At 36.9% G+C, this 22,821-nt stretch overlaps 1 protein-coding gene across 1 annotated transcript; it reads left to right on the forward strand.

Annotated features, from left to right (window-relative positions):
• The first annotated feature begins 516 nt into the window (after positions 1-516).
• On the forward strand, positions 517-22,520 carry CDKL3 (cyclin dependent kinase like 3). The gene is made up of 13 exons (XM_064521126.1): positions 517-1,027; positions 3,453-3,647; positions 4,360-4,538; positions 6,022-6,134; positions 7,594-7,735; positions 13,966-14,119; positions 16,624-16,952; positions 17,689-17,779; positions 18,458-18,620; positions 19,539-19,576; positions 19,759-19,790; positions 21,916-21,975; positions 22,388-22,520. The coding sequence occupies exons 3-13, from the start codon at positions 4,444-4,446 to the stop codon at positions 22,395-22,397; spliced, it is 1,227 nt and encodes a 408-aa protein (XP_064377196.1). The 5' UTR covers positions 517-1,027; positions 3,453-3,647; positions 4,360-4,443; the 3' UTR covers positions 22,398-22,520.
• Positions 22,521-22,821: the final 301 nt, after the last annotated feature.

Here is a 22,821-nt window from a genome sequence, read left to right on the forward strand (position 1 = left end):
CTCCCCCTGCTCGGTCTCCACGGCTCAGTGTCACCACTCACGCCAGCGCTTCCCCAGAGACCTAAAGCAGTTTACTCAACTTTTAATCTTATTTTGTAAAAACTGAAACAGAGGGATGGCATTTTTTGCCGCTTGGGGGAACAGCGATTACTCCTCTTGCCCGCTACAGCTTTGTTAAACACACTCAGTCCCCTGATGTCGCTACCCGCTAACGCAAAGGCCACCGCGTCCTCCTGATTAATATGTAATTAGGGAACAGCTTCTGGGGAGGAGAAGGCAGCTGTTTCCCCCCGACGGCACCTGCGCAGCCCGGGAGCCCCGCCCGGCCCCGTCAAACCCGGTTATGAGGAGAGAGGCCGCGGCCGCTGCCCTCCCGGCCCCTCAGCGCCAACGGCCCCTCAGCGCCAACGGCCCCTCAGCGCCAACGGCCCCTCAGCGCCAACGGCCCCTCAGCGCCGCCCAGCCGCGCCACGCGGAGCGTGCTGACGTCACAGGGCGGGGCGGGCGGGCGTTGCCATGGCAGCGGGGCCCGGCGGCGGCAGGTCGCGGGCGGGCGGCGGTTGGGGGGTGCCCGCAGGCGGGGGCGGGGCTCCGCGCGGCCCTCGCGCCCCTGGACCGGGTCAGGCCGCTCCTCGCCCCTGCGAGGCGGCCCCCGCAGCACCGGCGGGGGAAGAGCGGCACCGGGGCCGAGCTCCCGCCTCGCCTCCTTTCTGTAGCGGCTTAGCAGGGCCCGCGGGGAGCCGTTGCGGCCGTTGCGGCCGTTGGGCGCGCGGAGCGGGCCGGGGGCCCCCGGCGGCTTCCCCGCGCGCCGGTCGGCGCCCGCGGGCGTTTTCAAGCCTCTGCGTCTTGCTCTGCCTCCCAAGATCGCTGCAGCCGTGTAGTAACGCCAGCACCCCGTCCTTCGTCGTGCCCGTGTGCTCTAGAGGATGCGGGGTTGGGTTAGTTAGCTTGTATTCCGCTGCTTTAACCCGCCTTTACTTAGAGCCGGGGTCTGTAGACACCTCTAGGAGCGTGCGTGAGAGTCAAGGTGAGCTCTTGACTGTCATATGTATTAAAAAAAAAACAGCTAAAGGCTTGGGAGACTTCAAGGGCTTGCAGAAATGTTTAGGAAAGGGAATTATTGCTGTCTCCAGGAGTTACTCCTCTTGAAACACTGTCTATACATACATATTTAAGGAATTGTCTGTACCTCTAACTAATTCAAACTTTTCTTTTTCTATGAAGAAATAGGAACCGGTGAAGATGGAGATGTATGAGATCCTTGACAAAGTGGGAGAGGGAAGTTATGGAACAGTAGTGAAGCGCAGACACAAGGACACGGGGCAGACAGTGGCCATTAAAATATATGAGAAATCAGGAAAAGGTGTTAACAAAACTGCAATGAGAGAAGTGAAGTTTCTACAGTTTTGTTTCTTTAAATATGTAAAGCAAATGGGGAATGGCTTGAAAATCAGAGCTGCATCATTAGCAGAGTATGTGGTTGCTTGTAGGTTGCTTCATGCACAAAATAGCATGAAAATTTGTGGGGTTTTTTTGTTTCTGAAATACTTTGCTGCCAAATTAAAATGAGTATCTAAATACCAAATTTGAAGACAAAGTTCTGAGATGTTGATAAGAAAAATAGTCTGTGTTTAAATTAAATAGTGGAAGAATAAATGTGACTTGCAGAGGATATTTAACTGTTTTGACTTTGTGTGGTGTTATTACTGTGAGTACTTCTTTAGAAAAGTGGAAAGTCTGGTATATCAGCCTTTTAATGTGGTTTATATGAATATTGGAGAAATTTGTCTGTGCTCTTCTGTCCCTGGTAATCCATGGCAGTTTAACTGAGGACACCCAAATTTAAACAAAGCATGAAACATGTTGACCTTTCCTACTAGTCTATATTTGTAAATGATCTCCATGCTCAATACAAAATTTGTAACTTGTTTAATATCTGGTTGCTTGTGGCACTCGATGGTCACTGACTTATGGTGTGACCTTAAGTAAGATGTGCATGTTCTCTGTGAGATGGATCCTCAGCTACATCAGGCCACTTGAGAGAGAGAGAGCAGAAAAGGCTGAGGAGCTACTATTTGTGTTTCTATAATTTAAAGGTCAATTTTGCTGTTTAAATTGCATACTGCTCTAGCTTCCCCAGGTGGCCTTTTTTTCAGCTGTGGATTACATCACTTTGCTTTGGCTCTCTTCCCAGGATACTCAATGTACATTGGCCACAAAAGGGATGGTGTATTTATTATACCAGTTCTGTGTTATCCGTAAACAGAAGAGGGATTATCTACAAATACTCCCTTACAAAGATATTACAGCACTGCTGTACTGCAGTGGGGAGACTTCCCTTCAAAGCTCAGTGGTAATATCAGTGTCTAGACCTATGTCCATGAAGGTTCTGCAAGAATTTTAGTATAGACATAGATCATGTTGGACTTTCTCCTAGCCAGAGGTACTTAACTCTAACATTAGCCTGTCCTGGTTGTATTGAGCTTCTGCAAAGTATGGAACCAGGAATGATAATTTATAGTCAAATTACAGGGTTACAAATTTTGATTCTGAGTTTTATAATATGTATTCAGCCCCACTTCTGCTCTTTGTGGTAATGGGACACTTTTTAAAAATTTAGTTCTTATCAATTTTTAATTAGGCATAATGGCACATTTTGCCATAATGGTGCTTCAGCTTCTCTTCAAGTCAGTGTAAGTAGAGGCCCTGGCTCTAAATGTGATCTAATTTCATAGACCTCAGTGGCATTAATGAGACTTGATACCACTGATGATGTAAGCTTCTCTTTTTTTTTTTAAATAATGTTAATTAAAGACAGATACTTTGTATTGAGTTAATAAAACTGCTTCAAAATATCAACAGATGGTAATGTAAAAACAAGTAGTAGATGGAGCTGGTTCTGAAGTGCTACATGTTTTCAATGTGATTCTTCTAATACGTTACTTCTTGATTTAGTAATATAAATAAAGTGCACACAAGAGGGTATTTTTTAAGCTGATGAGAACAGCTGCTCATTTCAGTGCTGTATTTCTGTTTTACATCCTTGCAGGTGATAGCAGGTTTTGGCTCAGCATTAATAGTCTTGCACAAAAGTGAAGAAAAAGCTTTCTGGATATTGTACCATTAAAGAAACAGTGTTTGTGTTTTTTAATTTCTGTCTGATGTGATTCTTTTCCTAAAATATAGCCAGTCATAGCAACACATTTTTCTCAGTCACTAGAAGGTACTAGTTCAGAGCATGGAGGAGATGTATTGTCAAAAATGAATAGGCAAGTACGTTGAAATATTGGAGGAAGGCTGAAGAAAAAGAAACAAAGATTTGTAGCATATTTTCAAAATAATGTACATCTTTAAGTAAACGATAGTTCTTGTTATGCAGTTCTAAAGAGAAAGCCTGTCCAAATTGAAATAAAAAGCCATGGTAGAAAGTGCTTTTCCTCTTTTACCAACAGCAATTTCATCATGAGAATATGGTCAACCTGACTGACGTATTTAGGCAGAAAAAAAGAATTCACTTGGTGTTTGAATTTGTTGATCATACAATTTTAGATGAGCTCCAGCATTATTGCCCTGGATTGGATAACAAAAAGCTTAAAAAATACCTCTTCCAGATACTATGAGCAATTGAGTATCTCCACAACATTAATGTAAGTACTTACTTGAAAGATTGAACATAAAACAGTGTTAAAACTTTCAGATCACACTTCTTATTTTTGTAGTGCTTTATCATACAGATATTGACAGTATTAATTCTTTGTTGAGAAAAAAAGGTTTTGTTTCTTTATAATAGTTTAAGTACTTCTAGTTGGCTTGAAATGATCTGCAGAATTGCAACAACATAGTAAAGAGACAACTGACTAGATGATCAGCATAGTGTTTGGGCTCCATGTTTGGACCCATCTCTGAAATTCTGAAAAGCTAAATAAGCTTAGTACTTTAATTTTTGATCCAGTCTATTTTGTTATTCTCAGTTAATCAACTACCTTTTCAGCTGTCTTCCCTGGTGTTGTAGTGCTTCGCAGAGGCTTCCTTATCCTTCCCTACTCCCACCTTGTCCTTTTTCTTTGTACTGTCTCATTTCTCTTAACCACTTTTGTTTTATCCTGCTGTGGAGAGGTAGGGTATTGTGCAGAAATCCTATTCACCTTCTCTCATCACCTACATTAAGCAGTTGCTATTTGCAGTAGTATCAGCACATGGATGACTTTGGAAAATTAGGGCACTCTGTGTCTTCCAGGATCAATTCTGAAGTAGCAGGAGGGTGGGGAGTTTTTCAGCTTTTTTTGTGTGTGTGTACAGAATAATAAGAAACAGAACTTATTTCTTATTAAATTGTTTTTTGGTTTTGTTTTTCTTCAGGTCATACATCGTGATATCAAACCTGAGAATATTTTGGTATCACAAAGTGGAATTACTAAACTCTGTGATTTTGGTTTTGCTCAGATGTTATCTACCCCTGGTGATGTTTATACAGATTATGTGGCTATGCGATGGTACAGGGCCCCTGAACTGGTTTTAAAAGACCGGACATATGGAAAGTATGCAGGGTTTTGTTTTTTCTTTTCAGTGCCTGTTATTCATTTGGTATAAGAGAAGCATTCTTATCACGTGGACTTTTGCATATAATATAACATTAAAAAAAGGAAAATAATCATAAAAACTCTAAATAGAAGATGGTGTCTGCAAAGTGTCTACATATAAGGTCTAAGATGGATACCGTTACACTCTGGATCCAGATAGTGAAATCAATTAAAAGTTTATAAACACAATGCTGCATTGTATAGATCAAACAGATTATTCATAATTTTCCTAAGTCTCTAGAAGATGGTAATTTATTAAAGCTAGTCAAATAGCAAACTGATCGGAACTGAGTTGCAAGTAGATTTTGTAGGGGCAGAGCCAAAGGCAGCACCTGTTAGGCAAAGGCTGCCACATGGATTTCGGCAAAAGTTAACTGAGTAGCCCTGCTTTGAAGTATTATTCTACCAAAATTGTCATCAGCTTTCATCAGCTCAGGCTTTTTCTTCTTTTCTTTTTTCTTTTTCCCCTCTAACTTAGGATAACCATATGAACTAAGACACAAGAATATTTTTAAATTTAATATTGCATCCTAATTAAGGGAACATTTAATTCATAATATATTCCATTACAGTTATATGAATCAGTCATGTTTTCATAGCAGTCTTGTTTGTTTTACTAAGGCTGCACTGATAATACACTTTATCCTAGCAATATTCATAATTCATGTTCATAATAATAATTCATTATAATACATATAATTTGTAATAATGATTCATAATAATAATATAAGTTCATAATTCAAGTTCATAATTACCATACTTGTTTATCTTGTGGTTGAAACAAAAAATTATCAAATTAAAAAGAGGATGGAATATGCTTGTATGCAGGTAATAGGTAGAGCAACCAGTGGGGCAGAGGGATGCAGATTTTTCCAAGGAATACATTGGATTAGCCCTGTCTCCTTTTTACTGGCTGCAGTCCTTTTCGGGTTGTCAGGGAACTATCAGAGTACATATGTTCTGTAAAGCTGTATCTGTGTGGGGACAGTCTGCTGTCTCTGGGCAGCTTCATTCCTGGGAAAGAGAAAATGAGGACTGGTATACACTATTCCTAGTTAACCTGTGCCTGCTTGCCCTGCAAATGATTTTACATAGTAGCTATATAATAAGTGGCCGTTGTTGCTGAACCCCTGTGATTCTCAGCTACTAATGGTTATCTGAAAGCTATAAAGAACCGTACAATAGAAGATACTATAAAACTTATAGAAAGCTTGCACTTTCTGAGATGTAGCATACATGGCTGACAGTATGGTAACTTGGAAGTGTTAGGGTTTTTTTTTTTTTTAAGTGTGTAATTCTCGCTAAGTATTTTATTTTGTATTTTATAATATTTATTGTTTTAGAAATACTGATTTTTTTTCTAAATATTTCTTTTAAATATCATTTCTCTTCATTTTAAATCTCCTTGTTGCTGTGAACCTTATTCCTTTTCTGATCATAGACCTGTTGACATCTGGGCTCTAGGTTGCATAATGATTGAGATGGCGACTGGAAATCCCTATTTACGCAGCAGTTCTGACCTAGATTTACTTCATAAAATTGTAACTAAAGTAGGTGAGTATTACTATTGTGTAAATCAGACAGTATTTAAGGAAAAGCTTTTATACATAATACTGATTTGATTGTTGCATAATCTGTGAATGTAAATTTCTGTGTAGCTTATTGAAGGGTCAGGATTATTAAGAAAGCAATTACATTTTTTTTCTAATATAGTCCTGCTGGTAGGACAGATAATCACTTTTATGAAAAAAACTCTTCACTTAGGAAACCTGTCATTTTCCATGCAGACTTTCTAGCACGTGTGCTGTATTTGAGTGATAAAGAATATGTGGACAAAGGGTAGTCTGGAGCTAGCAAGATGTTACTATTCATACCAAACCATCTGTTCAATTTTGTTGCCACCATTTAAAAGTTAGCTTCATTTGTCTGTATGTAAACTTAACCTGTGGGTTATTGAGCACCTTGATATCTCCCAAACTGACTGCTGTTATCTAAATAACTTGGTGAATTACCTTAAGAAATACTGAAGATGTACAGATATGCAGACAAGTTTCTTATTTGTATACTTTATCCAAATGCTTATACTAGCTACTTATAATAACAATTAAATTGGAAATGTAGACAGGCAATTATTAGCTGTTGGCCTGTAACTGCATGGATGAGTCTCAGTGTGACACTGAAGCTATACTAACGCAGGTTCTTTGCACAATTAGTGACACCATAGCACTATTCTAAATGTTTCTTAGACAACAAGATATCTGATAACAAAATCAGTCATTGAAAGTAGTGTAGTAGAGACTGACTGAAGTTGCTTTTAAGACAAATTACTTTGCATTGCCTGTGACATGTTACTTTTAAGTATCCCAATTTACAAATTGTACTGTATGAACAACATTTTTCTTTTTTTAATGAAAAAATCTACAAGAAATTTGTAATAATTACTATGTTGGCTGAGGCTTCAAAGAGAGCATGTAGCATTTCTTTTTATCTCTTGCACAGAGATCTAAACTTGCAGCAGCAAAAATTTTGATTTTGTCCATCTAGTGTTAAGGAATTCTGTGGAGGAGGTTTGGGATTGTAAAGAAAGTGATAATTCTGTTCTGTATGTTCTCCGTCATGTTGTTATATATTGACTAATAATAGTACATTAAAGTAGTTATTTTGGTAATGTGACCTACAAACATAGAAGTAAATATGTTTTTCGTAAGCTGGAATTACTTCTTTTTCTCAAACCTCAAATATAGTTTATAGTGCAGTATGAGTCAGCTAGAAGGACCGCTTTTATATAGCCTTTTTCTTTGAAAGAGGAAGTTACAGAGAGAAATACAGCCATGTTTCATGGTTGAATATATTTCAGCTTTGAAAACTGCAGGCTTTTTGATGAGTGTTTTTTTTTTTAAATGTATTTTAGCCATCTCCATGTGAATAATAGAATAAGATTATGGTGTATAATCTTTATATCTGTTTTAACCAGCTAATTTATTATCTGTTCATAATGTACTTTTTTTTCCAGGTAGTTTGACACCTCATCTTCAGAGTATTTTTATAAGAAGTCCAGTTTTTTCAGGGATGGTACTTCCTGAAGTCCAGCATCCTAAAAATGCAAGGAAAAAGTATCCCCAGCTCACTGCCTTGCTGTGGCGGATATGGTTCATGTACGTTAGAGGAGGCCTGAGTATCAAAGTTGATAATAATTATTACTTGCCATTGTGTATAATTGGTAACCTCACTGACAAGATGAAGAACCCTCTATCTAACATGTAGTCCTTGCAATCCATGTTAGCCTGTCTAAATCTGGAGCAGAAATCTGCTCTGGGGTGTGCAGCTTCTCTACCCAGCTGCTGTTCCTGAACATCACTCCAGAGAAGCGTTATCCTAGGATTTGCAGGAGTCCTTTCTGCTTTGTAGAGTGAATTTCATTCTGTTAGGCTGGTGCTTCAACGGGCAGCAAGGTTTAGGATACGAGAAATATATACATCCAAAAGCACTTGATTTAAGATGAGTTAATATTTCAGTATGTGTACTAAGTATGAAAAAAACAGTTTAACTTGTCAAAATTAAATGTTTTTTTCCTATCAGTACAGCTGAATATGTGAATTCCTCTTTGTGCGTTATGCTAATTAATCTGCTCTATGGTATTTCCTATTGAAATTTCCATTCAATTGCGGTCTTTATCCTTAACTCATATGAGTAGTTCACTCAGTTTAATTGGGAATGTCCACACATCAAGAATGTGGACCATCAGAGATGGCTAATTAGAGAAGTTAGGATTTTCAGAAGTGCCAAGGAGATTCTGGAGAACAAGTGTCAGTCCCATTTTTCGTAAGCATTTAAGCTAATTTAATTCATTAATTTTATAATTACTATATTCACTGAAATGCAGTTGCAGACAGCAGTGATTAAAAAAAAAAAAGTTTGTGTTCTGTTCAGACATTGAATCTTGTTTCCTGAAGTCAGTGAGAACAGGAATGGACTTAGGCTTTATCATTTCCATTAAGAAAACTCAAAAATTGAATAGCCAGTCAATTTCCTGTCATATAAAGATTTGAGAGAGAGCAGATGGAGGAGGAATAATCTAATTGTGATGTATTTTCTTTCTCCCTAGCTTATTCTGTCTCTCTTTGACAGCATAGCTAAAATGTGCTCTTCCATATAGAGAGCTTGTTCATTAACCCTTAAAATAAATGACAAGTGGAAAACTCTTTACAAATCCATAATGCTAGTGGTGATACCAGGCATTTCTATTATTCTGTTAAGATCATGAAAATTTGAACAAAAGCTGTGAAGTACTTTGTTTAATAAAGACCAGTGAAGCTTTCACTTAGCAGGGTTTCTAGCTAATAATTCCTTCTTTGGCAATAGAAAATACTGTTGCTTTCAGAGAAATGAAGGATCTCATTCATTCATTGGGGACTGGGAAAATGAAGGACTAGCAGCCAAGATTTCCTTCAGTGGCTGAATTGCAACATTAACAAAAGGGATGACTGCACAAGTTGAAGTGGACAGTGTTACAGTTTTATTCCTTCCTTTTCTCTCTAGCTCTCTTACGTCTTTCTAAATCTCTTATGCTTGTAGTGATAAATCTCTCTAAACCTCTCTCAGGAAGTCATTGATTTTGCTGATGATGGGTTGACTTTGTGATAAAGGTGTTAAGTTATGACAGCTAGGTTTATTACTTAAGATGAAATGTAGCTTTGAACTGAAGTGTATGAGAGAAGAAAGGGAAAATAATTTATCCCTGATATTACTTCGGTTTCAGGAGGATTTATTTTATAAACTAGTTTGTCTTACTGGGTTTGTTTGGATTTCTTTTACATTTCCTGTGCTTAAGAGAAATGGCACAGAGAATGCATTAAGGAACATTATAAAATGGCCCGCCTCAGAACTGGCCATCATCGTCATCCAGCTGTGGTAGCTGGAACAAAGAATGGAAACGGAGGGATGGAGGATGTTCTTTCAGAATTAGGACATGTTTTTTGATAAAGGAAGTTGATCACTTCCTATGCTTTTAGAAGGGTGTTAACCCATCTATTTCAGACATTGATTTATTTGTTTAAGTTAGACTGTTCATCTGAAGAATCAATGGAGAGAAGCTAGGGACTCTCAGAAAATGCTTCAGATCACCCTAATCAGGCAATAATTAAACTCTTAAATCAGATGTTCTAAATTGCTTATGGAAGAACCTCTGTTTCTATGGGTATAGGGATCCTACCTTTTTCAGCTGGACCTTTAAGTTAAGAAGCTAAAGATAGGCAGCCTTAAAGTTAGGCAGCATCAGTTATGGAAAGAAAGAATTTCTGAATGTGATATAGAGTGGATATAGTAACATAAGATCTAGAAATACTGATGGCAGGGTATCTAAGTCCATGTGAACTGTTAGCTGACTTGTCTGCTAGTTGCAAAACTGTTTTATCTTCTAATACACTCAGAGAAGCCTTCATGTGTTGGAAGGAGAGTCTGTAGTCATAGATGCCATGTGTTCCTAAATAGCAAAAGATACAAGTTGATAACTTTGTGGTAGCTTTCTCTTGTGTTTCCTATTCCATGCTCAAAAATTGCAAGACTGTAGGAACTTCATATTATTCATATGCACAAATAGAGCCTGAAGTTTATGGGACAGGGTAGCATGCGTAAGTCCCGGAAAAGAAACATATCCAAATGAGGGGAGTTAAATGCAATCTAGAAATAAAGATGTAGGGACAGATTGTTGGCCACTGAGAAAAAGGGGCAGCATGGGAGTTCAAAGGATCCTGTATAGTTGCCACAGCTACTCTGATATTCCATTCATAACCCCTATCTAACAAATTAGAAGAATATTTTGGGACAGTCCTCAGCCAGCAGAGTCCTCCTATGGGGAATATTCTCTCCAGCATAATTTAGAGAAAACTCTAGGGCCCTTACCTACCCTAGAATTGGGAGCTAAAATAATAATTCACCTTCTACCCACCCTCAAATTCAGTAAGATGAGCCAAAAAAAAAAAAAAGTGAACTAGGTTACATAGCAATAGAATAGGATCCAGACATCCTAGATGTTACTGAAATAGGTGCAATGACAAAAAAATTAAGAGATAATTTGAGGACAGAAACTGTGACCACCAGATGGAAAAATTCTTTATAATGTAATGATATGAAGTTTCAAAATGAATACATATGAACTTGCAACTATGCACACACTAATGTACTAGTATCCCCTGTAAAATACAAACTGATGTTGGTTTATTACTATGTTTGGTAATACATAATATTGCTTACATTGTAGAGTACTATCTGTCATTATGAGATACTTTCTTCTCAAATAATCTTCCTGATATTTTACAGGCTTGTTTACAAATAAAGCCTGATGATAGGATCTCTTGCTCAGATTTGCTGAGGCATGACTATTTTACTAGGAATGGATTTATTGAAAAGTAAGCATTTTATTAGTCACTAGAATATAAGAAGCTGTAATATCAGAATTTAGACATTTTTGAAGGAGCTGTAATAAGGAAATGTGTGATACGCAGGTATATGTGTGGGTTTTCTTAAGAATTTTTTGAATCTTTAAAACAAATGGTTTCTTTTTTGATCCTCACTGTCATAAAAAATCCAAGATACTCCAGTTCATGGAAAAAAAAAGTGTTTTATTAAGTACCTGTGCAGTAAGACTGTTCAAATTCCTCAGATGTAACGTGTAGAATCATGAAGGATTTGACTCCTGCTATTCTGTCAACAACAAACAGCAAAGCAGAGGTATTCATAGGAACCTGTATGTCCCAAAAGGTTCCCAAAAGAGGTCTTAGAAAAAAATCTCTAAGACCACCTACAAAATGTTCATTATATGTTCTCTTGTGCATACAAGAGTAGATTCAGAGACACTGGCCAAATCTTCACCGTGTTGAGCCTGATCCTCAAGGGACATAAATTTCATAGCGGAACAGCACTGGTTCTGGTCCTTTGCTTCTAATATTATCTCTGCAAATGTTGTTTAGGTCATATGATCTATAATTGCCAACAGAGTCTTAGATACAATGAAAATGTGGGATTTTGTTTAGGTTCTTTTTGGTAACAGTTTTAGATATTTCTGGTAAAGTATCACATATAAACTTGTAAAAATATTAGCTTAAATACAATAATTGTTATATGCAACTGTTCTTATTACAGCACAGCTGTTTTTAAAAAGAAAAAAACAGAAAATCTAGAAACATGTTTCATATAGAAGTATATATTTAGCTATGCATTCAGCTAGAACGTTGGCATCATAAAATTACAGAGAGCTTTCAGCCCCACCTCTGATTAAGGTTGCCGTGCACTACTTTTTATAATTCTCCTGCTTCCAGTTTGTGCCATACTTTATAAATGCTTGGTATGAAACTTTAAACTCAAAATATCTTTCTCAAACTGTATATTTCCTGAAGGATTCCATCCAGTCAATACAGCCTTTTCAAAGCAAAAGGCTAGAGAAAAATATGTTACCCAGATTAAAATTTGCTAGTAACTTTTGATTTGTGTGTATTATCCTGAAGAACAAGGAATCTAACCCTTATTCACAGTTTCTGCAAAAACTGAACAGGTTACTTAAGTGAAAAATTTCTTGCATGGTCAGTCTTATTTTTCTGCTTTCTGGAATTGAGATTATTGAGCAGACTTTCACAAGTGCTGAGAACTCAGAAATTCAACCGGAGTCAATAAGACAGTCAATTAAAAACCAAAATCCTGTACACTGCTAAGTACTTGAGAAGCTCATGTCCTAGATGTGTCAAGTGGGCACATGGCATTAACGAACCCTGTTTACAGCAACACTGTGTGCTTCGTTTCTTTCTGTAAAAATGATAATAATTGCACTCGCTGCTTCACAAGCTGCTACATTCATTAATGATATATTCATTAATGTTTGTGAAGAATTTGTGCACTCCGTTGATAAGTATCGCTTAGCAATAACTGTTTGCAAAGTTACAATTTGCAGAGTGAGGGGAAAACTAAGGCATTGGATCATGCTCCGACTAATGAAGATAAAACCGCGTGCTGCCACCGAGATGTAGGCTGTCCCATGCTCTGAATAAAACAAACTCATTAGTCAAAATTGCATATATTATGCAATCATCTTATAATGCATAGAGAGAAGACAACAGATTGTGGTTGCTTAGAAAATATTTCTGGTATTTAATTTGTTGTATTGTTGACTTTACCACAAAAAAGTTTAAAAGATTAAAAACCCCTCCATATAGCACTTTGTAAAATACTTTAAAAATATTTATTTAACATTATTCTTCTTAACATATTTAGGGCATCATAGTGTGATACAGTATTAAGCATGGTTTTGGAGTGATTTGTCTAAAAATTACTAATGGCTTCGTCTGAACCTCACTGTCTTGTGTTCAGCTGGCTAGCCAGTAGGTGTGGCTATAGAGCCTGGTCTTGTGCACCCTGAAACACATGGGATTTCTTTCATCCCTCTATACAGCAACCATTTCTAACAAGGATATGATATTCTATACTTGCTTTCATCCTCAGAAATCCCAGGCCATGTTCAGAAGCTGTAATTGCAAACACAAGTGTGTTTTAGTATGTGTAGGTGTCTTTTGTACAGACATAGTGTAGGTATTTTTTTACTGCAAAGGACATGGAAGCTTTTGCAGGTTACATGTTCCTTTTTCCTAATTTTTCATCTGTCAGGGAAAGTGTGGCTTGTAGCTTCTCTCTCTCTTTTTTTTTTTTTTTATTCTGATAACCACACTTTTCAAAACTGTCTTCTAGCACTCAAAATTCAAACTATAAAAATCAAGTGTATCCTTAGCACAATGTGATATTTTATAGTTAGAAATATTAAAGTACTAATTAGGACAATGACTATATTAAATGCAATACAAAATCACTGTGCAGAGACTAGTTTTTTTGTGAAATTCCCCTTTTCAGGCTTCATTTGACACTGTAGTGTCAAATATTTAGTAAAAGAGAACTGAAGCATAAAAACATTAGAGGGTGGCTAGTCATTCAGAGAATTGATCAGACTTCAAAGGCATTTTGTTTATATCAGAAAGCTTCCTTGCTCTTTAGAGATAAATGAAACAGTCCATAATTTGTCAACATCAAAACTGAAACATTTCCTCTGAATAAAATTTGCATTATTAAATCACTTTTTTGTAAGGAACAGAGTACTTATAAGATTAAAAACAATTTTTTTAAAAATCTGTTTTAATGGCCAAGCATCAGTTCTGTGCTAGACATGTTGTTTATTGACAAGCTCTATTTTTACCATGTGTGCTTGCCATTATACTTGGAACTACTCATGAGGTATTTGGCACTCTGAGTTGTTAAATAATGGATTTAGTTTAGATGCTGACAGATTATTTTAATAGAAATTGTTTTTTGACATAACTTAAAAGATTGTTTCCCTTTTTCTTATCAGATTCTTACCAGAACTGAAAGCCAAATTCTTACAAGAAGCAAAATTAAATTCTCTTTTAAAACTCAGAGGGAATAACAAAGATGTAGGACCACTAAAAGGTGAAAAGAGAAGTGCTCATATTAATGCCTGTCTGAATGGCCCAGTATTTAGGAAGGTGAGAATTCGTTTTCTTAAAATGTTTATTGCTGCATAAAATTTTTATCTTAATTACAACACAGTGTTATTAGATTAACTATACATCTTCATGCAGTTCAATCAAATCAGTGTCACTGCAGTGTAAAACTGCGTGTTGCTTGATCTATTTTGGGAGATGGGTATTTCCAAAATCAAACAGAACGAAGTTAACAAAAGTGCACTGGATTCAAGCACATGCTTATACATTTTTTTTTTTATAGTAAGATGATGGATTATATGTTTAAACACTCTGCTGAACAAGAGACAATATATCTGTAGTTAGAATAAATACAGTGGGGAAAAATGCATGAAGGAGCAAACTTCAAAGACTTGTTTGTTATATTGCTACTTTCCTACTTTTCCTGATTGCTAGCCCACATACGCCATTTCATGCTGCTTGTGTTTTATAGGTGGTTTTAAATACCAGCACCAAAAACCTTTTTATTAGTAAAAGAATCCTCCTCCTAGGGATATGGAATGTTTTTTGGTGATCTGCACATTATTATTTAGTGTGTTGTCATAGCACCAGAACTGTGGCACTTTCTCAATGATACAAGTTCTATATTTTCACCTGTTTCTGGAAAGTTTGAGGCCCAATTAACTGAGAAATCGATGATGTGTAGTGCTCAGAAATACCACAAATGAGCAAGTGGCAGCACTGATGTTATATGGAGAAGCTGGCCATGTTCTGGAAGAGCTTGAGAACAAAGCAATCAGTGCTGTGATGGTGCAGATGGTTATGTATTTCATAATTCCAATCACAATAATTCTGGATAATTCCAGTCTCCACTGTGGAAAAGTAATAGAGCATCATACTAAAATTTTCAGGAAAAAAATTACTATCTCAAACCCCTAGTAGAAATCTGCTCAGTTTCCAGACATTAACTGTGAATGCTATAACACATTTGGAGTTTGTTTGTTTGTTTTTTAATCATACTATCTGCAAAAATTTTCTTCTATTCTTTATGTATTCTGCAAAACAACCAACTAAAGAGTCGATTGTACAGCAGGTGCTGTTAGAGACTCAAGATTATTATTTTTCTCTAGTTGCTTTTGACTGTGGACATCTTAATTATCACAGGAAACTGTACTCAAACAGTACTGCAGTTTTTAAGCTAATAAGATGCCCCTTTAAAGAGTTTTTAGATCTATTTTAACTGTGCTTTCTGAATACGGATAGATCCTTTCATTTCAGACTCCAAGAGCAATGTTAGAAGACAATGTTCAAATCAGCAGTGCATGACGAGTTGTTATTTCATCTTTCCCAGGTCCCCATATGCTTCTTGGTGGACACAAGCATTTTCTGAGCTTGCTTTTCTTTACATTTTGACCAGAAGTTAATGTCCCACTTTCTTTTGGACACTGCAGCAAAGGAGAGGTTTTTTTTTTCCCCCCTGTCCTTCCCTTCTCTAGGGCCTAGCAAGGGTTAACAGAGAGGAAAATAATCCTAGGGCCTGGAGAAGGAAAAAAAGCAAACATTTAGAGGGGTGGAAGCCCCTCTCAGTAGGGTGGAAGCCACCAGTAGGCCATGTGAAAGTTTCTCTTTTGAAAAACATCAGGGGTGGGAACTGGCTTTTATTCCTGAATTGTTCCTTCTGCCTTTCTGGTGATGGCAGGAGTAGCATATTTTCCTAACCAGTTTCTCCACCTGAAGGAAGCTTGTTTGGGGAACATGAAATTTGTTGATGAATGGAATAGATACAGTGTTTTGTGAGTTACAAGAAATAAGAGTTCTTTTTCCATGTGGAAGGGCAGCTCTCTTGTCAGCAATCCCCTGTCCTATGTATATATGGTTCATTTGGCCTCTATTCTTCAGTCCAGCCATTGACTGCTATACCCCTAATGGCAAAAAACAAGACTGAAGACAAAGAGGATGTTAGTGTAAATAAAGTCCTAACAGAATGCCAGACCTTGGGTTAAGAGATGTGGGAGTATCACTTGTGTGCAGTGTCCCAGGATAGTACCCAGTCTGCACTGGTACACCATTGCCTAGTAACCCCAGCTCCCAAAGGGAAAAGGTCTGGGAAAAGGAAATCAATGTTTCTTATTAAACCACTCATTTGACAGACATGTATATTTTTGTTCTTAATTCCGAGATGCAAGTGGAGTTCTCTGTTGACACATTGCAGCCAGATTTTCTAGTTCATTTTCCTGTATTGGCACAATAATATGAAGATATGTTAATGTACTTTTGTTGTCTCTGTATTTGATGTTATTACATGAGGGTGGAATTTAAAAAATAAAAGACAAAAAAGCTCACTTACATTTCTAAGAAATGTTCTGTGGTGGCAGGAAAGTATAAAAATAATAATAATAAAAACAAATGATGGTAATGTCCAATTTTGAGACACTAAACTGAACTTCTACTGATCTCAGTGTTTTTCTTGGAGGAATACTTGGCCTCTTGTATGAATGAAAGCATGAAAATACAAAACAATGTCTAATTTAGAGTGTATATCTATTTTGACATAGTGTTTGTTCTAGGATCTCAGAAAGGACAAAAAATCAAGGAATCTAAAAGTAGAAGTTGCCCAAGTGAAAGGTAGGAAAAAAGCGATCCCAGAGATGGAAAAAATTAATCAGGAAGACACAGTTATTCAGCGGGCTGTTTTCTCACGGCTTGGTTTTCCTGAAGAGGCAAACCCTAACCTCCCTGACGTGACTGCCTCCGTAATGGCTAGCAGTGAGCTCCTGACCATGACGGAGAATCCTCTGTCGACGGCAATTTGTTCAGCAATGCCACCCATCAATCCAGCCAGCGGGAACCTTACTGCTGCAAACTTCAGTTCACACTTTCAAATTTCTAATACAAGGTTAGTGTCTTTTGGGCTTACTCTAAATGAGACAGCTGGTAGTTGTTTTAACTTAAAAACAAATTAAAAGAAATGTGGACTTACCAACTTTATTTCACTAAATTAATGCTGTTTTCATTTTGCTAGGATTTTATCCGTTGTTAGGGTTGGCTGTATGCTAACTTTGGCAAAAAAAAATCTGATGCAGTCCATGCTGCCTCCTTTTTAATGTAGACATGCTCCTGACTGTGATGGCTAGTCTTGGCATAACTGAGTTATTTTAGTCTCATTGAATAAATTAAGAGTAGAAACAAAAACCATGTTAGGCTACATTTTGCTTCTAAAATACTGTTTTTGCAGAAAGTTATATTTTTCTGAACTCAGGCAGATTTGTAGGCAAAAGCAGCATTATGAACCCTGATCATTATGATACTGTCTTTCCTGACATTATTACAGTCCTTTTAAATTCTGTTTCTCACACATAAATATGGTTCTTTTTTTTTTTTTTTCTACAATGCTCACTGGCATGTTGTTCAAAAAGCTACAACATTAATTCACTACATCTCAACATGATACATACTATTTTAAATGCAAACTGTTACCATTAAAGAGCATTATTTGAAGCACGCATCTGTCTTCAAATTCCAAATATATGCCTCCAACAACATTTATTATTGTGAGGGGGCTTCTGTAACCCTACTGCTCAGCTCTTGAATGGCCCAGCTATGCATATCATAGTTGCATTTGTTTATCACAGGGCATCTGAAAAAACAAAGGAAATAAGTCCTTGGCAATCAGTGGGACAGATGGGAACCAGCACCAAACAGGAGGAAGAGTCTGTGCTTCAGGTATGTGTATTTTCTTTGTTTTCTTACTTTGATTAACATACATTTGCAAGTTTTGAAATGTATCAGACTGACTTATTTAAGGAGAGGCATAATGATCCTTGGAGCTTTTCTGTTGGTGGTGACAATTGTACCATGTTAGGTCCACAAAGAATGAAACTGTAGCCCGATAAAGCTGTTGGATTTTTCACCCTGGACTTTACTGGAATTAGATATAGAACAAATCTTTCCTCACTGGTGTTTTCCTGGAGTGACAGTACAATCTTAGCTGCAGCTTTGCTTTTTGGCATGAGTGTACTCTCAAGTCTTTCTCTGAAGACCTCCCCTCCCTGCTTTTTACTGTTTTGCATTTCTAAAACTAAGAAGAACAATGCATGGTAAGTAGTACCTCCATCCTTGTATAGCCATCTGCACGCTGAGGAACCAGAGTTATGACAGAACTTAAGATTTGCAAAATATTTAACATTCTGGAGGTTCTCTCAATGGGGTTAATTTATGGGGTAAGAGAGCTGTCCGTCTTCTACTACAGAACTGTGGGTCTAGGGCCCCCACTGAAACCTGAATTTTTAATATATTTTACTATGCTTAGCTGGCAGGAATCTTTAGAAAGTACAGTGGGAAAGCAGTAAGTAACAGGCACACCACACGCACCTTCAGATATATTATGATTTTTTCATTTAGATCAGGTCGGAAAAGGTTGCAGCATATGAACAAACTGCTCAAATTGATCAAACAGTCAGTGTAAACCAAAAGAAATGTGGTATTTCAAAATCTGAGAAAAAAGACATCCGCTTCCTGGAGCTGCTAATAACACCACAACAAAAGGAGCTGAAAGCAGTGGAAGGTAAGAAATTCAAATTGGCTTTGCAGGTGCACAAATCAGAAGCTAGTTCTAGCAGAGAAGTATTAATCTGAACTAATACCTAAATTACCAATAAGTAGCTTTGGTGGAAAATTCTTAGGAAAAAAAATGCATCAGATTAGACAGGATAAAAACCACTCATGCATTTTTAGGCTTCAGGAATATTTCTTGTATGCACATGAAAGTCAGGATGAAATTTGAAAAATTATTATTTTTTAACTGAAAAATCTCTAAAATAGTTCAGTACTGTTTCCAAATCAATCCATTTAGGCACAGAATTTGAAGGTAAGTGGAGAATATAGGAAAAAAGACAAAGTCTAGAAATAATTATGTATCTCTTTGTGAAAGCTAAACAGGTAAAAATGCTGAAGAGGGAAACAATTCTGAAGTATCTAAAATACCTTCTTTACTCAATGTTGATCAATGTCAAGAAAAATGAGGTAAATGAATACATTAGTGAAAAATATATGATGGTTTATACAATTGTTAGAAGATGTAACATTCAAACACCTAACTTTCTTTTCTCAAATTCATTTTCAGACTGTGGAAAAAACACAAAATAAACTCAAGCAGTCTTTCCTGGAATAAGCAATGTACCAGCATGTGAGACTGTAGAGTCTTTGTAGAGTAAAATCTTTGTTCTTTTCTTAATCTTTGAGAAGCTAATATGGCTGTTTAATGATGTGTGGGATTTCATAAGTTTGCTGTGGTTTGTGTGCACTCCACAGGAATAATTTCAATGTGTTGATCATGAAACAACTGATGTTTACTTAAAAATGCATATTTATATTACCTCTTAAGCATCTGATTTTTTATAGGTGTTTCTTTTGTAGTGGCCACTTCTAGCTGGCTGCTCTTACACCTTTTACAATAATATCTAAACGTTCTTTTAATCCTTAGACAAATATATTCTCTGGAGGAAGAAATTTACATTAAAGGTATGTATCAATACAGACAAAATTTATACTTGCACATTAAAAAGCAAGATCAGGATGTCTGGCTTTTTCCTGCAGTTATGCATAGTATTAACATACTGCATGTTCAACTCATCCAAAACGATGTGAGTAAAAATTAATTAGCTCAGCCTTTCCAAATGTTCTGTTATTTATTTCTCTTGCAGATGATCACCCACTGTGTTATGAATATGTTAAGGTAATGCTGGATTGAGTGTTCTAACCAACATTTTGTCATAGTTTCTGAAAATAAAGTGAATGAAGATTGTTCAGAAACTATTTGTGATTATGGAGTCAGCAGTTGTTAAGCTGATTTACACTTGGAGTAACACTCAGTTAAAAAAAAAATGGCTCATGGAGATTTCTTGAATTGAAACAGCCAAGAAGATTATTTTCTGTTCAGGTCTTAATATTTTATCATTTTAAGGGAAACCAGTTGCCAGGTAGAGAACATAATCCATAAATGCAGTTTGAACAAAAGACATTTTCTTATATATGCAACTTTAAGCAACAGATTTTTACAGGGCATAATTTTACAACTACCTCTGTTTCCTAAGTTTTACAGCTCCATTAATAAAAAAGAAAGCTAATGTGAAAAAGTCAGAAGGGATTTTTTAGCCAAATACCACTTTCAGTGTACTCTTACGGTGATGTAAGGAAATGATGGAGGTCGTGGTCCACCATTACCCATGAAACTCCTTTACTCCTAAACAGTGATTGTAGACTGTAGCTTGACAAATGGGATCTCAGGCATGAAGGATTACAAAATATTTATTTAGTATTATTTACTTAATATTAAATAATTAGTATTTATATATTCACTGTGCAACTTTACATTTAGACTTCAGAAGGTCTAATTTTATATCTCTTTATTCTGTATAATTAGAAGCCATTTTTAGCTTTGGTGATAGCCTTTTATCCTAACTACTAAACATGTTTCATCTACAAGTGTTCTGAAATGTTATTTCAAAATTTTTTCAAAACAAGTATTTGGTGCAGCTTGATTAATGTTTGCTTTGGCAACAGCGGTGGCTTAAGCAGCCCAGAGCCATGTTGTTTGTTTCCAGTCCCACATCTTTCCCTTGGCTGTGATGGCATAATTGCATGTGAGGTTCCACAGTGAGCCCAGTCAAGGACGCGATCTTGACTAAAATAACCTGACCAAAAATGGTTATTTTAAACTTGGATCACTTCCCTGCACACCAGCCTTACAAAGAGGTGGTAGCACAACTGAGACAGCACCCTGGGAAGGGAAGAGCTATAGTGGCAGAGGGAAAATAGGGGCTGCTCACTCCAGGACTGCTGCCAAAAGGCATGTCCATAAACCTGCAGCCTTGGCTGCAAAAACCCTGTGCAATGACTTTGGTCTGTTCAGTATCTGAAGCAAAGAAAAAGAAGTTCCAGGCGTATGATACTGTAGTAATTTCAACTCTGTTTCTACAATATCCATGACTAAATTAACAGAATAAACTATGAATTAACAACATACTACAGTGATTGGTGTATATATATTGATAACATATAAGAAATCTGCATAACAGTGTAAGATTAGGAAAGACATGCAAATGTGCATTTGTAGAAGGAAAAATCTAGTTGGAGAACATAAACCAAAAAACCCTTGCAAAATTAACAGGTATTTTATAGTTATCTTGCTGTTTTCGGTTACCAGCATTGATAGATAATGGGCCTGCAGCAACATAAACAGTTACTCATCACGTTAACGGGTAGAGAAGCAATATAATTCAAGAGGTTAAACAATATCCTTGATTATTGGTATTCAGTGGGTGCAAACAGTGAGGATAAGTTACCTGCAGAGGAGGGGCAAGAAGCTAGAATACCTAGCAGAGGCAAGCTGGTCCAACATGCTTAACTGAAATCTACAGGAGTTTTGATTATATGGAAACTGTGTTATTTGGGCTGTCTTGTCCGTCACAATACTGTATTTTTTTCAGAGTAGTTTCTGCCTAATCATTACATCATATGGTATTACTAGGTGTCTGTAAACTGAAGAACTGAGCTGAGCAGCAAAGCTAATACAGTAAGCTAACTGGACAAGGTCGTGAACAGTAAAGTCAGAGGCCTTTCTTTATCCTGGAAATTAGGAAACACATTCCTGTTCTTACTGCCCTAACTTTTCCTATTTACTGTCGCATATTTAAAATTTGTCATTAGCTTCGTTCTAATGCATTTTCCAGGTGGTCACTGGGATTGTTAGGAAGTTGGTAAAACACCACTTTGTAGATGAATTCAGGTTTAAATTTTTTCTGTTTCTTTTTTTTTCCCCCTGTTTATATGCTTTATGGTTTTATCTCTTTTCGCAATAGATTGATGACAATATATAGGAGGATTTTCTTTGCTTCCTCCCACCCTGTCCATACAAATTGGTAAGTTCACAGCTTGAAATCTGTTAAGTATTATAACAAGTGTTTTATCATGATAAATGTCTTTAGTTTATCCTCTTCCATGGTCTGGAGAGGAAAAAACTATTCTGCATCTATGGATGAATCCCTCATCTTCATTCCTGTCAGTTAGGAAAAGTTACAAACCACCCAAGCTAGCTATTAGGAGGTGGTGGAAAGCTATGAAAAGTCTAGAAAGTAAAAGAAAAAGAAAAAAACTGTATTAGTGTCTAAGTTCAAATAAATTTCTCTTTATAGCTTTATAGCAAGGTGGCTACTTAAAGTCTTGAAATATAAACAGAGTTTTAGATAACACATTTCATAGCAATAAAAAGTCATACCATCAAAATTAGGATGATCTGTACGTGGCTTGATTTCTTTTTATTTAATCTTGCAGGGTTTATTAAACCTAAACATAAGAATATTGGGGATCATTCAGTTTTGCTGTCTGGCCTGTGATTTGCTGCCAACACGTTATGCTCGTGCTGTTGGAGGTTTAATAAAGTGTTGACTGACTTATACTAACTGTATCAGATGTTTTAATGGGTTTTCTAAACTGCATTATACATAGCGCACACATGTAGGTGTGAAAAAGGAACACTGGCCCTCTGAACAAAGCAGATTTGCTATAGATAAACCTGTAATGACATCACCAGGGTGTAACCAATGGTTACCAACCAACCCCAATACTCCATAAATCTGTGTGTTAGACAGTGTATTCTACACATGGCTCTTCCTTACCAGCGCTGAACTAGTACATTTCCATGTCCTGTGCTCAAAGGGCAAGACAATCGTAAGAGATTACACTGAGATTTGGATGCTAGACTATTT

This window comes from Dromaius novaehollandiae, chromosome 15 (assembly GCF_036370855.1).
Source record: "Dromaius novaehollandiae isolate bDroNov1 chromosome 15, bDroNov1.hap1, whole genome shotgun sequence".
Classification (NCBI taxonomy): Eukaryota; Metazoa; Chordata; class Aves; order Casuariiformes; family Dromaiidae; genus Dromaius; species Dromaius novaehollandiae.

What these genes read in the sequence shown, in the direction of transcription:
- CDKL3 (XM_064521126.1), top strand. Translation starts at nt 4,444, where the DNA reads ATGTTATCTACCCCTGGTGATGTTTATACAGATTATGTGGCTATGCGA. An exon ending in ATGGCCCAGTATTTAGGAAG is followed by an intron (nt 14,120 to 16,623) that starts GTGAGAATTCGT and finishes TGTTTGTTCTAG; the next exon opens with GATCTCAGAAAGGACAAAAA. An exon ending in GGAAGAAATTTACATTAAAG is followed by an intron (nt 19,577 to 19,758) that starts GTATGTATCAAT and finishes TTTCTCTTGCAG; the next exon opens with ATGATCACCCACTGTGTTAT.